This window comes from Microtus ochrogaster, chromosome 8, assembly GCF_000317375.1.
Source record: "Microtus ochrogaster isolate Prairie Vole_2 chromosome 8, MicOch1.0, whole genome shotgun sequence".
NCBI lineage: Eukaryota > Metazoa > Chordata > Mammalia > Rodentia > Cricetidae > Microtus > Microtus ochrogaster.
Genome location: NC_022015.1, coordinates 40,062,661 through 40,076,817, shown reverse-complemented (window position 1 = coordinate 40,076,817; position 14,157 = coordinate 40,062,661). Strand labels below are relative to the sequence as shown.

General features: G+C 47.8%; 2 protein-coding genes across 2 annotated transcripts in view; both read left to right on the top strand.

The window, feature by feature from the left end:
• The window catches only part of Sf3b2 (splicing factor 3b subunit 2), a 17,192-nt gene extending 5,125 nt beyond the window's left edge, over positions 1–12,067 (top strand). Inside the window, exons 6-20 of the mRNA XM_026781514.1 lie at positions 1,225–1,334; positions 1,625–1,721; positions 2,033–2,124; positions 2,410–2,625; positions 2,765–2,902; positions 3,061–3,141; positions 3,324–3,551; positions 5,600–5,749; positions 6,375–6,464; positions 6,560–6,667; positions 7,450–7,557; positions 7,780–7,922; positions 8,016–8,117; positions 11,259–11,544; positions 11,837–12,067. Of these exons, the coding sequence (XP_026637315.1) occupies positions 1,225–1,334; positions 1,625–1,721; positions 2,033–2,124; positions 2,410–2,625; positions 2,765–2,902; positions 3,061–3,141; positions 3,324–3,551; positions 5,600–5,749; positions 6,375–6,464; positions 6,560–6,667; positions 7,450–7,557; positions 7,780–7,922; positions 8,016–8,117; positions 11,259–11,544; positions 11,837–11,908 (2,021 nt within the window). The 3' untranslated portion in view covers positions 11,909–12,067. The remainder of the gene's footprint in view (positions 1–1,224; positions 1,335–1,624; positions 1,722–2,032; positions 2,125–2,409; positions 2,626–2,764; positions 2,903–3,060; positions 3,142–3,323; positions 3,552–5,599; positions 5,750–6,374; positions 6,465–6,559; positions 6,668–7,449; positions 7,558–7,779; positions 7,923–8,015; positions 8,118–11,258; positions 11,545–11,836) is intronic.
• A 1,190-nt stretch (positions 12,068–13,257) lies between these two features.
• The window catches only part of Pacs1 (phosphofurin acidic cluster sorting protein 1), a 146,063-nt gene continuing 145,163 nt past the window's right edge, over positions 13,258–14,157 (top strand). The window contains exon 1 of the mRNA XM_005351977.2: positions 13,258–14,016. Within this exon, the coding sequence (XP_005352034.1) occupies positions 13,667–14,016 (350 nt within the window). The 5' untranslated portion in view covers positions 13,258–13,666. The remainder of the gene's footprint in view (positions 14,017–14,157) is intronic.

The window sequence follows — 14,157 nt, the reverse complement described above, 5'->3', positions numbered from 1 at the left end:
GTGGTTAAGAGCATTTGGTGCTCTTGCAGAGGTCCCAGGTTCTGTTCCTAGTACCCATATGGTGGGTTACAGTCATCTGTAACTCCACTTCCAAGGGATGCAGTGCCCTCTTCTGACCTCCTTGGGCACCAGGCACACATGTATATATATGCATGCACACAAAAAACCCATACACATCAATAAACATTACTTGCTGAGGTTGGTGGTATATACCTTCCAGAGCCAGAGCCAGGCTCATCTCTGTGAGGTTGAGAGCAATATGGTTTACAAAGTAAGTTCTAAACCAGCCTGAGCTACATAGGGAGACTCTTGTCTCCAAAACAAAAACCAAACGATTAGAGTTAGCCATAATGGTGCATATCTGTAACCTGTAATCCTATTGGTCAGAGGCCAAAGAAAGGATCATGAGCTTGAGCAACATAGAACCTATCTCCAAAACAAAAGGGCTGGAGAGATAGAGTTGTTTAGGGTACTTGTTACTCTTGCTGAGGACCTAGGTTCAGCTCTCAGCACCACATGCTGGCTCATAACTCAACTACATTTTTAGGGGATCTGACCCTCTCTTTTGACCTCTTCAGGCACCAAGAGTGCATGTGTACATAAGTGTGTGCAGAAGAAACAGTCCTTTTTTTTTTTTTTTTTGTGGTTTTTCGAGACAGGGTTTCTTTGTAGCTTTGGAGCCTATCCTGGAACTAGCTCTTGTAGACCAGGCTGGCCTTGAACTCTCAGAGATCTGTCTCCTAAGAGCTGAGATTAAAGTCATGTGCCACTAACACCTGGTGAAACATTCTACATATAAAATAAATAAAAATTAGAAAACAAATGAAAAAACAAAGAGGTTGGAGAGATATTTCATTACTTAAGAGTGCCTGCTCATCATGGAGAGGACCCGAGTTCTACCCAACCAGCCACACTGGGTGACTTACAATCACTGGTAACTCCAGCTTGAGGGGATCGAACTTCCTGTTATGGCCTCTGTGGCTATAACTACACAAATGGAATGTGAGAGAAGAAAATAGAAAAATAATCATTCAAAAGAAGAAAGAAAAACTTAAGTATAACAAGTGTATTCTAGGTCATAAGTTTTTACATACCATGTGTATGTGCAGCCAGCCTGGGAAGCCTATACCAGAACATGCCAGCACCCCACAAGTTCTCCTGTGCCCTGTAGGACAGCTGCCGCCAGGAGACTGTTCTGACATTGGACTTTTTTCCTTCACACAGTAGCTGCTCCAGTAGGCCCTGTGGTTCCCACTCCCACTGTTTTGCCCATGGGGGCACCTGTTCCTCGCCCTCGGGGTCCCCCACCGCCCCCTGGAGATGAGAACCGAGAGGTGAGACTGCTGGCTTCTTTCTTTGGTCAGAAAGGTTGTAGTTTAGAGGGGACTGCTGTAGGATCTCAGGGGAGTCTGTGGTGTGGGGGTGGCTTAAATTCTTGGGCATAGGCAGGAACTGCAGTTAGCTACAATGAACTTTAGGGTTAAGGACTTGGGAGACATCTTGGGCAGAATCCTAAGGGATGCAGAGCCTTATCTGTTGTGTGTTACCACCCACCCAGTAGTCTTTCCAAGACAAGAGATAGGAATGAGGGAGGCGGCTCTTCTGATTGTATTGTCTCTGGCAGATGGATGATCCCTCTGTGGGCCCCAAGATCCCCCAGGCTTTGGAAAAGATTCTGCAGCTGAAGGAAAGCCGTCAGGAAGAGATGAACTCTCAGCAGGGTGAGTAGTGTGTCCTAAAGCTGCAGCACAGGACTGGACCACAGTGTTGTACTGAGGCCATGTCCTCCTTTCTCATCCCTGAGAACAGCACGGTTTAGAGGGCAGCTGACTCTAGTGATGAGAAAACTGGGTGTGGTAGCTCATATACTCTTGATCCCAGCACTTAGAGGTAGAGAGAGGAGGATCAGAAGTGCACAGTCCTTCTTGTCTACATAGTAAGTTTGAGAACACCCTGTTTCAAAAAAAGAAAAGGAAAAGATAACTGTGAAGTTACTGTTAGGCGAGTTGATTGCCACATTCTTCTCGAGCAGAGGAAGAAGAAATGGAGACAGACACTCGCTCATCCCTGGGACAGTCAGCATCAGAGACTGAGGAGGACACCGTGTCCATATCCAAAAAGGAGGTATGTGATGAAGCCCGTCCAGAAGGGTGATGCAGAGATGCAGTTTGGAAATGTGCTGATGTCATCTAAGCATCTCACAGACCTTCATTTGTCACAGCGCCCTTGAGTTCTGAGTACTTTTGCTGCCCAGCTGGAAAGGCTGTGGCTCCAGGCTGCACAGCAGCTTACCTTTTGAGAGGCAAAACTTTGGCTTCTGCCTGTTTGGGTGAAGACTTAGTGCTAAAGTAGTGAAGGCAGGCATAGGGTGCAGATTCTCTGACTGAGGTAGTTTTCCTGTTTTCATAGAAAAACCGGAAGCGCCGGAACCGAAAGAAGAAGAAAAAGCCCCAGCGGGTACGCGCAGCATCTTCAGAGAGCTCTGGGGACCGAGAGAAAGACTCAGCTCGGTCTCGAGGCTCTGACTCCCCTGCTGCTGATGTCGAGATTGAATATGTTACCGAAGAGCCTGAAATCTACGAGCCCAACTTCATCTTCTTCAAGAGGATTTTTGAGGCTTTCAAGGTACAAGGAGTGTGTACTCTGAGTGGGCCACACTCGATGGGTATGGGATGCGGTAACATGAGACTGGGATCATTGCTTGCATACATCAAAATGGAGGTGTGTCAGGAGAATGAGATTTTCAAATGCTCTGTCTCCTTAGCTCACTGATGATGTGAAGAAGGAAAAGGAAAAGGAGCCAGAGAAACTTGACAAAATGGAAAACTCTGCAGTCCCTAAGAAGAAGGGCTTTGAGGAGGAGCACAAGGACAGTGATGATGACAGCAGCGATGATGAACAGGTCAGGCCCCCTCACAGTTGGAGACAGATACAGGGCACAGAAAGTTGAGGTGCTTCCTGTAGGCACCATGGTAAAAGGCTTTTATGATTTAAGCATTGAAGTGGGCTGGGCAGTTTGATTCCTACCTGAGGTCCACCTAAGAGGTTACTTTATTTTAGGAAAAGAAGCCAGAAGCTCCTAAGCTGTCCAAGAAGAAGCTGCGCCGAATGAATCGCTTTACTGTGGCAGAACTCAAGCAGGTTAGAGCCGAGATTACCCATTGGACCTGGAGGCTGGGAAATGGTGATGTGCACTTAGCCCTACCAAGCGTGCTTTAGAGGGCTTCCAGGGAGGTGCTTTTATGGATGCTTGGTATAGGTGTCTTGAGAAAGAGAAGACAGCTTTATTCAAGAGGTGGGCTTTGTATTGCTCTGCTTTTCAGCTGGTGGCTCGGCCTGATGTTGTGGAGATGCACGACGTGACAGCACAGGACCCTAAGCTCTTGGTCCACCTCAAGGCTACCCGGAACTCTGTCCCTGTGCCACGCCACTGGTGTTTTAAGCGCAAGTACTTGCAAGGCAAGCGGGGCATTGAGAAGCCCCCTTTTGAGCTGCCAGACTTCATCAAACGCACGGGCATTCAGGAGATGCGAGAGGCCCTGCAGGAGAAGGTGAGGCCGGACTGGGGCACAAATCTTGAGTTCAGCCCTTGGTAGCAGGCTGCCTTAGAATTGGTCTAATTAACCTTTTCCAGAGCTGGGCGGTGGTGGCCTACGCCTTTAATCCCAGCACTTGGGAGGCAGAGGCAGGCGGATCTCTGTGAGTTCGAGACCAGCCTGGTCTACAAGAGCTAGTTCCAGGACAGGCTCCAAAACCACAGAGAAACCCTGTCTCGAAAAACAAAAAAAAAACAAAAAAACAAAACAAAACAAAATTTAACCTTTTCCAGATTAGAAGTCAGCACTGTAAGTAGACCTTGAGTTTGAACTTAGAGCATCACTCCTTTGCTAGTTTGAGGTTCCTGGTTCTGAATAGCCGCTTTCTTCTTCTCTTTTCTTCCTGCCTGCCTTCACTTAGGTCAGCTTGCTGTTTTCTGATGCATCTTTAGCTAGAGGTGCAATGATGCTTGGCTTAGTTGGGTTACTATTGCTGTGATAAAACATCATGACCAAAGGCAACGTGGAGAGGGAAGGTTTATTTCATTCACAGTTCCATTGTAACAGTGGATCATCAAAAGCAGTGAGGGCAGGAACTCTAGCAGGTCAGGAACCTGGAGGCAGGAGCTGATGCAGAAACCATGGCGGGGAGCTGCTTACTGGCCTGCTCCACATGACTTGCTCAGCATTCTTTGTTTTTTGCGGGGGTTCGAGACAGGGTTTCTCTATGTAACAGTCTTAGCTGTCCTGGAACTAGCTTTTTTAGACCAGGTTGGCCTCGAACTCACAGCTCTGCCTCCCAAGTGCTGTGATTAAAAGTGTGCATTGCCATCACCACCTTGCTCGGTTTGCTTTCCTTTTTTTTTCGAGACAGGGTTTCTCTGTGGCTTTGGAGCCTGTCCTGGAACTAGCTCTTGTAGACCAGGCTGGTCTCGAACTCACAGAGATCTGCCTGCCTCTTCCTCCCGAGTGCTGCTCAGTTTGCTTTCTTATAACACCCAGGGCCACCAGCTCAGGCATAGGCCCTCCCCCATCAATCACTAATTAAGAAAATGTCCTACAACAGCAGCTGGCCCCTTTGTTGGGGTGGAGGGTGTCAAACGACCCTTTCACAGGGGTCACCTAAGACCATCAGAAAATGTCCTACAACAGCAGCAGGCCCATTTGTTGGGGTGGAGGGTGTCAACGACTCCTTCACAGGGGTCACCTAAGACCATCAGAAAACACAGATATTTACATTACAAGTCCTAACAGTAACAAAATTACAGTTACGAAGTAACAATTGAAATAATTCTATGGTTGGGGTCAGGACAACATGAGGGATTGTATTAAAGGGTCACAGTGTCAGGAAGGTTGAGAACCCCTGCCCTACAGATCATATGGAGGCATTTTCTTAATTGAGGGTCCCTCCTCTCAGATGACTCCAGCTTGTGTCAAGTTGACATAAAACTGCCTAGCACAATGCTTGTGTAAATTTTTAAGTTTAAATATTTTAAGTAAATACGTTGAGCACTAGTTGTCTATGATTGAAAAATTTACATGAAAACTGTCTTCCATTTAGCTTGTAGTCATCTAGTTCTCACTGTTAGTTTTAGATTTTAGTTTACTTTTTATATGTGGTGTTTTGCTTGCATGCATGTATGTACTGGGTTTATACCCAGTGCCTGTGGAGAGCAGAGGATGTCATATACCTTTGGAACTAGAGTTGGGACTTACTATAAGCCACCATATAGGTGCTGGGAACTGAAGTTATGGCCTCTGCAAAAGCGCTAGTGCTTTTAAACCAGTGAGCCAACTCTCCAGCCTTGTTCCTGTTCTCTTGGTCACACATTCAAGCAGTAGGGACTGCCGGAACACTGAGATTGCTTTTCATAAAGTGGGTCTGTTTTGTTCAGCAGACTGCGCCATTTGAATTTCAGGTGCTGCAGTTGTGCTCAGGGGCTTCTTGAAGCTAAGCTGATTTTTCAGAGTGAGATAAATGAGGTTCCATTGAATTGGAGCCAGAGTATCTAATAAAGAATTGACTAATACTAGGAATTCATCTCTTCTGATACTTTTTACAGGAAGAACAAAAGACCATGAAGTCAAAAATGAGAGAGAAAGTTCGGCCCAAGATGGGGAAGATAGATATTGACTACCAGAAACTGCATGATGCCTTCTTCAAGTGGCAGACCAAGCCAAAGCTCACTATCCATGGGGACCTATATTATGAGGTTCGGGAAGGGGGCTGGGAGGTACAGGGTTGAATCTTAATGTTGACTTTGGTCAACATTTCAAAGCTAGTACAGTGATCCTTAGCCTTAAAATTTCCCATTGCTGGCCCTGGGTAAGGCAGTATGTGGTTGTTTTTTTTTTTTTTCTCCCTCAAACAAGTCCTTTTTTCAGAAGAGAGTTATAGACCAGGTATTTGAAGTGATGTCTTTGCGGGTAGTTTAGGGACAACATGCCAAGTGGCCGGTGTTATGCAGAAACATTTTGTGTTTTAAGTGGGAGAAAGTTTTGTTCTTACCCCCAATTTTTGAAATGTTAATCACCATGGCATGAAAAGGTGACTGAGATAGAAGGATGCTGACAGCCATCCTGTCCAGGGGCCTCGTTTCACAAGTGAGAAAGCAAGCCCTGCATTTGGCCTTACTCTCAGTGCATTTGTAGCAGAAGGACTCTGGCTTTCTTCCTTTTCCTGTTCTACCCAAAATCTAAGTGGGAGCCCAGCAGTCCTCATGAGACTTTGTATCTGATGGCGATTAGGACTTCTTGTCTGTTCTCATATCCCCATGCCACTTAGATCTTAGGATGTGTCTGGAATCCCCAATAGAGCAGGCTGTGCTTTTTCCGCAGGGGAAGGAGTTTGAGACACGGCTGAAGGAGAAGAAGCCTGGAGACCTATCTGATGAACTAAGGATTTCCTTAGGGATGCCAGTAGGACCCGTAAGTGTTGACTATGTGGCTGGGGAGAATGGAGAGAGGATGAGAATAGGAGCAGAAGGGAAGATGGGTCATATCCTGTTCTGCTTCTCCTACAGAATGCCCACAAAGTCCCTCCCCCATGGCTGATTGCCATGCAGCGATATGGGCCACCCCCATCCTACCCGAACCTGAAAATTCCTGGGCTGAATTCACCTATTCCTGAGGTGAGCAGAGAGCTTGTTTTCCCTCTTGGCTGCCTGTTTTTTTGTTTTTATTTTTTCTTATCTGTGTGTGTGTGTGTGTGTGTGTGTGTGTGTGTGTGTGTGTGTGTTATATACACAGGAGTGTGTATATGTTATTCACGAATGAGTGGACAGAGCAGAATATGGAGTGATAGATGGTCTCTCTCAATGGTTCTCTGTGTTATTGCTTTGAGACAGGATCTATCTTGAACCAGAAGCTGTTTTAGCTAGGTTGGCTGGCCAGTAAGCCCTTGGGATCCACCTGTCTTCACCCCCTAATGCTGGCTTATCATAGGTGTGAGCAGCCCTGTGTAGCTGAATATTTGATTCAGGTCCTTACTTTTACAGAAGAAAAGCCCTTCTTTGCCCACTGAGTTAACATCTTTTTTTAAAAAGTAGTAGCTTTTACTTATTTACTTTTTATGTTTATTGTTTTACCTACATCTGTGTGTATGCCTGATGTCTTCAGAGGCCAGGAAATGGTGTCAGATTCTCTGTGACTGGAGTTACAGACAGTGGTGAGCTGCCATGTAGGTGCTGAGAACTGGACCCAGGTTTGCTGTAAAAGCAAGTGCTCTTAACCACGGAGCCATCTCTCCAGCCCCAATAGTTTTTATTTGTTTGTTTTTCTTTAAATGTCTTCTAATGTTTAACTATGTTTGCCATCCTAGTTTCCCAGAGTGAGCTTTGTATCCTGGAGTGTTAACTTTTTTCAGCCTTTTCTAGAGTTTAGGAGAAACTCATTCATGTTTCCTCCTTTGCAGAGCTGTTCCTTTGGATACCATGCTGGTGGATGGGGCAAACCCCCAGTAGATGAGACTGGGAAGCCACTTTATGGGGATGTGTTTGGAACCAATGCTGCTGAGTTTCAGGTATGGGGAGGCTGCTGAGTTTGATTTTACTCAGTGCTTAAGAAGTTAGGAATAGTTGGTCTGTAACTTCTTTATCAGGGAGTTGGGGCATGTGTTTTCTTGATTGGTCACGCAGCTTTCCTTTAGGGGATTTATGTGCTTAATTGTCCATCTTTCTTGACAGCAGGGTGGGCAGTAGGCACCCGGTAAGTACTTGTTGAATGAATGAGGAATCTCTTTCAGACCAAAACTGAAGAAGAAGAGATTGATCGGACCCCTTGGGGAGAACTAGAACCGTCTGATGAAGAATCCTCAGAAGAAGAGGAAGAGGAAGAAAGTGATGAAGACAAGCCAGATGAGACTGGCTTTGTCACACCTGCAGACAGGTAGGAAGTGGAGCCTGGCTCCTCCAGAGCAGTCTGTTTGTCCCTGGAGGCTGCTGCTTTACAATAGAGCTTTTATTTCTCTCCTCTTCATAGTGGCCTCATCACTCCTGGAGGATTCTCGTCGGTGCCAGCTGGAATGGAGACCCCTGAACTCATTGAGCTGAGGAAGAAGAAGATTGAGGAGGCAATGGATGGGTGAGAGAAGTTGTCGGGCAGTAATTGTGGGGGAGGACTTCTTAGTTGGTCTTCTAGGTTGGTTGGCTGACTTTTTAATTCCGTTTTTCTTTATTTCCCTTCTTAGCAATTTTTTTATTGTTTTTATTGAGCTATATTTTTTTTCTGCTCCCCCCCCTCCTGATTCCGATGCTCCCAATTTACTCAGGAGATCTTGTCTTTTTCTACTTCCCATGTAGATTAGATTCATGTATGTCTTTTTCTTTCTTTCTTTCTTTCTTTCTTTCTTTCTTTCTTTCTTTCTTTCTTTTTTTTTTTTTCCTGAGGCAGGGTTTCTCTGTGTAGTCTTGGCTGTCCTGGAACTCACTCTGTAGACCAGGCTGGCTTCGAACTCACAGAAATTTGCCTGCCTCTGCCTCCTGAGTTCTGGGATTAAAGGTGTGCCCCACCACTGCCTGGATCTTTTAACAATTATTAAACACCAACTTTGCACCAGTGGGAAGTCAGCAGGATAGATAGTTGAGGTAGAGAAATGATCGTAATAAAGTAATTTCAGGTCTGAATAGCAGTGGTGAGGCCGATGAAACTGGGCAATGGGTTTGAGAAGAATGTTGAATGATGGAAAGGCCCTTGGAAGGCCTCATTGAAAAGGTAGTATTTGATTTAAATATTGGGAAAGAATCAGCTAGCAGTGGTCTGCAGTCAGCAGAGATAGAAGTACAAGCCATGAGGGAGGATTTGCATTGTCATGGATTGTACAGCTCTGTTTTTGCTATGTAGACACATAGGATTGACTCGTTCTGGTTTGCTTTCTATTGCTGTGATAAACATGACCAAAAGAAATTCGGGGACAAAAGGATTTATTTGGTGAACAGGTTACATGCAGTCTGTTAAGAAGGGAAGTCAGGGAAGGAACTCAAGGCAGGAGCTGAAGCAGAGCCCTTGGAGGAGTGCTGCTTTTCATGGCTTGCTCAGTCTGCTTTCTTATACAGTCCAAGACCTTCTGCCCAGGAGTAGCACAGCCCACAGTGGAGTGGGCCCATGAAATTGCTTCCTTGTCATGATTTGTATAGCTGCACATGTGTGTAAGTGCACATGTGTACACCTATGTAAGTGCCAGAGGTTGCTTGCTGTCAGGTAAAGGTGTCTTCAGTTGTCCTCAGTTCCCCCACCCCCACACCCCCGACAGGGTTTCTCTGTGTAGCCTTGACTGTTCTGGAACTTGTTTTATAGACCAGGCTGGCCTCAAACTCACATAGATCCACCTGCCTCTGCCTCCTGAGTGCTGGGATTAAAGGTGTGCCCACCAGCATCTGACCACACAAGAGTCTTCATCTATTGCTCTCCCCCTTATTATTTTTTTTATTATTTATTTATTTATTTATTTATTTATTATGTATACAATATTCTGTCTGTATGCCTGCAGGCCAGAAGAGGGCACCAGACCCCATTACAGATGGCTGTGAGCCACCATGTGGTTGCTGGGAATTGAACTCAGGACCTTTGGAAGAGCAGGCAATGCTCTTAACCTCTGAGCCACCTCTCCAGCCCGTCCCCCTTATTTTTTTGAGACAGGATTTCTCACAGACCCTGTGACTTGCTGTTGTTTCCATTGCCCCTATGCTGGATTTAGAGACACAATTTGTTTTCAGATCCAAACTCAGGTCCCTGTGCTTGAATTGTAAGCACATTACCTACTGACCCATTTCCCCAGACCCTGTAATGACACTTTGTGTATTTACTTGCTAATTATTTTTTATTTTTATTTTATTGGTGTTTTGCATCTATATATATGTGTGTGAGGGTTGTTGGGGATTCTGGAGTTACAGGCAGTTGTGAGCTGCCATGTGAGTGCTGGGAATTGAACCTGGGTCCTCTGGAAGAGCAGTCAGTGCTCGTAACCACTGAGTCATCTCTTCAGTCCCATTTGCTTGCTATTATAACATTTATTGGTTTTTTTGGTTTTTTGTTTTTTTTGATTTTTGAGATGATTTCAAGTAGCCTAGCCTAGGCTGATCTTGAATTCTCTTTCTTTCTTTCTTTCTTTCTTTCTTTCTTTCTTTCTTTCTTTCTTTCTTTCTTTCTTCGTCCACCTCCTAAGGGCTGGGATTATAGGTGTGTGCTACTACTTGTAGCTTTCCGGACTGATTTTGATTGCTATTATCCTTTCTGTGAGTTGAAACTTCTCTTTCTTTTTTCTAAGATGGGATCTTACTTACTGTGTTGCCCTGGCTGACCTATGTCTGTATATAGAGCAGGCTTCCTTTGGATTCACAGAGATCTGCCTTCCTCTGCTTCCTTTAGTGCTGGGGTGAAAGCCATGTGGCTTTTTTGGGGGTGGGGTGGGGAGATGGGGTCTCTATGTCACCACGGCTGGCCTTGAACTCATGGCCTTCTGTCTCAGCTTCCCCAGTCCTGGGATTAAATATAGGTGTGCAGTACTATGCCTTGCTATATGTCTAATAGTTTTTGGCTGGCTGCTTAGCTTTGTGAAATTTACTTGACTGGGCCCAGGGTATTTTATATTCCTACATATCTTCAATTTTGATCAGTATATAGTTTTGTTTTGTTCCCAAGACAGGGTTTCTCTGTAGTTTTAGAGGCTGTCCTGGAATTAGTTCTTGTAGACCAGGCTGGCCTCGAACTCAGAGAGATCCGCCTGCCTCTGCCTGACTGTTATCCTTTTTTAAAAACAATTATTGTGTGTGCATGCATGGTGAGTTTGTGTGGGCCTATGTGTGTATGCGCTATTGTGCCGCAGCAAGCTCATAACGGTCACAACTTGGTGGAGTTGGTTTTCTCCTTTCTCCTTTCTATGGGTTCCTATAAAGGTCAGTCTGGCTTGCCAGCTGAGCTGTTTCACTGGCTCTAAAGTTCTCTATGAAACTTAGCCTCTTTGACTACTAACCTTTCCTTACGTGGAAGTCCTGGTTCTGCTCTCCTAATTTGACTCAGAAGATCCCTTAGTTTAGTGTCTGCAGCCCTTACAGATTCTGTCCTGTAGGATCAGCACTGACCCACACCACATCCCTAACCTAAAGTTGTACAGATACTTCAGCTGCAGTCATCATGGAATTCTCCAAGAATCTAAATGCTATCTATGTTTCTTTGACTCCAGAGACCCTTTGTCCCTTACTGGGTTTACTTTCTTGTCTTTTACAGCAGTGAGACACCTCAACTGTTCACTGTACTGCCAGAGAAGAGAACAGCCACTGTTGGGGGAGCCATGATGGGGTCAACCCACATCTATGACATGTCCACGGTCATGAGTCGGAAGGGCCCAGCCCCTGAACTGCAAGGTGTGGAAGTAGCGCTGGCCCCTGAGGAGTTGGAGCTGGACCCCATGGCCATGACCCAGAAGTATGAGGAACATGTGCGGGAGCAGCAGGCACAAGTGGAGAAGGAAGACTTCAGTGACATGGTGGCTGAGCATGCTGCTAAACAGAAGGTGGGTGCAACCCGGGACCCTGGGGGACAGCCTAGGAGGAGAGTCTGTCTGCCCTGGTGGAGCTGTGTGCTTCACTGCTGAGAGGGAAGGTGGACCCAGTGCCTGAAGCTCTTAGAGATTTCCCATTGGTTGCCATCTCTTAATGACATGATGCTGGGGCACAGGAAGCAGAAGAAAGTGATGCAAATCTGAGAGGTTGTGGTTTTCAGTGCTTTTTTTTTCAATTTTTATGTCTATGACTGTCTGGGGATTGTTTAACCTGTTGTAACCTGTCTCTCTCTTTCTCCTACAGCAAAAGAAACGGAAAGCTCAGCCCCAGGACAGTCGTGGGGGCAGCAAGAAATACAAGGAATTCAAATTTTAGGTCCCCTCACATAGCTGGCCTTCCTTTAGGCCCTTCGTATGTCTGGGCTTTATATGTGGGTCCCCAAAGCTAACTCTGTACTTCCCTAGGCTTGTCATTTCATGTTCTTATTTTAGACTTGTTTTGTAAATAAAGCTGTTTCCCAAGGATGGATGAATATATGACACTCTTTTTTTTTTTTAAACTTTTTTTTTTAATTTAACTTTATTATGTTCATTTGGTGTGAAGGTGTCAGATCTCATGGAACTGCATTTTCAGACAGTTGTGAGCTGCCATGTGGGTGCTGGGAATCGAACCCGGGTCCTCTGGAAGAGCAGTCAGTGCTCTTAACCGCTGAGCCATCTCTCCAGCCCCGAATATATGACACTCTTGAATCTCTCTCCTTCTTAGCTTCTGCAGAAGCATATACTTCTTGTCTATAATCACAGACTACCCCATAGGACTATGGGATCGTAGGTTGCTGTGCTGAAATTGTGGATAATGTATTATCCCTTACCCCTCTGTCTGAAGGCTCTGAGGGAAGTACCTTTAGGTCTGGTCTGACCTTATTGCTTTGTCCCTGGGGAATAAAAATAGCCAGCTTACCACCCAGGCTAGGCTGGGAAGTAACTGTAGGCTAGGGAAGTAGGCCAGGTCAGGCCTTCCTCGTTGACCTTGTGGCAGAAAGGCCTACTTCTTAGTTATTGGAGAACATCTACATTTCAAAATCTAAATTGTTCCAGCGTCCCTGCTAACCCTTGGATTCACTAGTTATGTGTGTATGTTTGAAGGGCTTGTTTTTCCCTGGCGCCCTTGAGTTCTGAGACTGGGTTGGAGCATGGAATCCCATGACATTTGCTCAAGTACTGGGGAGAAGTGAGGTGTGGGTGTAGGAAGGTGCAAGCGCAGTGGGGGTGGGGTATGGCAGCTGATCAGGCCTTGAGAGAAATAGAATTTTTGAAATTGAGAAAGCACTGAGGCATTCTGGGACTTTGAAATGAAGGCTGGGGTGGAGGGGGGGGGGATGAGGGCGCTGTACCAAGAAGAAAGGCTGTTAGATTTGGCCAACCTTAGCTCGATGGGCTCCTGCCTACCCTCATGAGCAAACTTCCTAGCTCAGGTGCTCGAGGTGGTGGCCAGTCGCTGGATCTCCACTTACATCTCCTTTTACAGGAGTGGGCGAAGTATCCAGTAGCCCACAGAAGGGGTCGCCACAGCAGTTTATCCGATTCTCATGCAACGCGTGACCCGCTGAGAGTTGGCCTTCGCTACGTGCTCGGCAGATCCCAGGGGCTGAGCGCGCTCCCGTGCAGCCCTCTCCGGTCCGAGACCGCGCCCCGGAAAACCCGGGTTTCCGCTGGCGGGGTAGCGGCCGCCGGAGGGGGAGGAGAAGCGCGGAGCTGGCGCTCCAAGGCCTGAGAGCAGGGCTGCGAGAACGCTGCGACTGTAGCCCCTTCCCCAGAGGCCGCGGGGCCGAGCTCGGCTGGCCCCGCCCCTTGGCGCCCGGCTGGGTGGGACCGTGGCTCCCCGCCCCCTTTCGGACACGCCCACCCAGTGTCTGGGCCGCGCGGGCCGCAACAGGCGGCGGCGGGCGAGCGCGAGGACCGCGCGCAGCGAAGGCCCGCGCGTGCGTGTAGATTCGCTGGCGGCTCGCGCTCCGCCGGGCGGTCTGAGTCGCGCTGAGCCCCCGCTGCCGCCACCGCGGGGGGAAGCGTGCGAGCCGCTCGGCGTGGCCTTAGTTTGCGTAAGCCCTGCGCCCCCTCGACCCCTGGCCAGGCCATGGCGGAACGCGGAGGGGCGGGCGGTGGTCCCGGTGGCGCCGGGGGCTGCAGCGGCCAGCGGGGCTCTGGGGTCGCTCAGTCTCCCCAGCAGCAGCCATCGCAGCAGCAGCCGCTGCCGCAACAGCCAACGCCCCCCAAGCTGGCCCAGGCCACCTCGTCCTCTTCGTCCACCTCTGCTGCGGCCGCCTCTTCTTCGTCCTCCTCCACCTCCACCTCCATGGCCGTCGCGGTGGCCTCGGGCTCTGCGCCTCCCGGCGGTCCAGGACCAGGCCGCACCCCCGCCCCGGTGCAGATGAATTTGTATGCCACCTGGGAGGTGGACCGGAGCTCGTCCAGCTGTGTGCCCAGGTGAGCAACGAGCGGGTGGGACTAGGTGTGCGCTTAGGGGACCGCCAGGTTGGCTCTGTGACAGGCCCCACCTCCCCATTTCTCCCTGTTGGGTTGGGGGGACGTATATCACTCGTCCCAGCTCGGGTGAGAGGGAGAGAG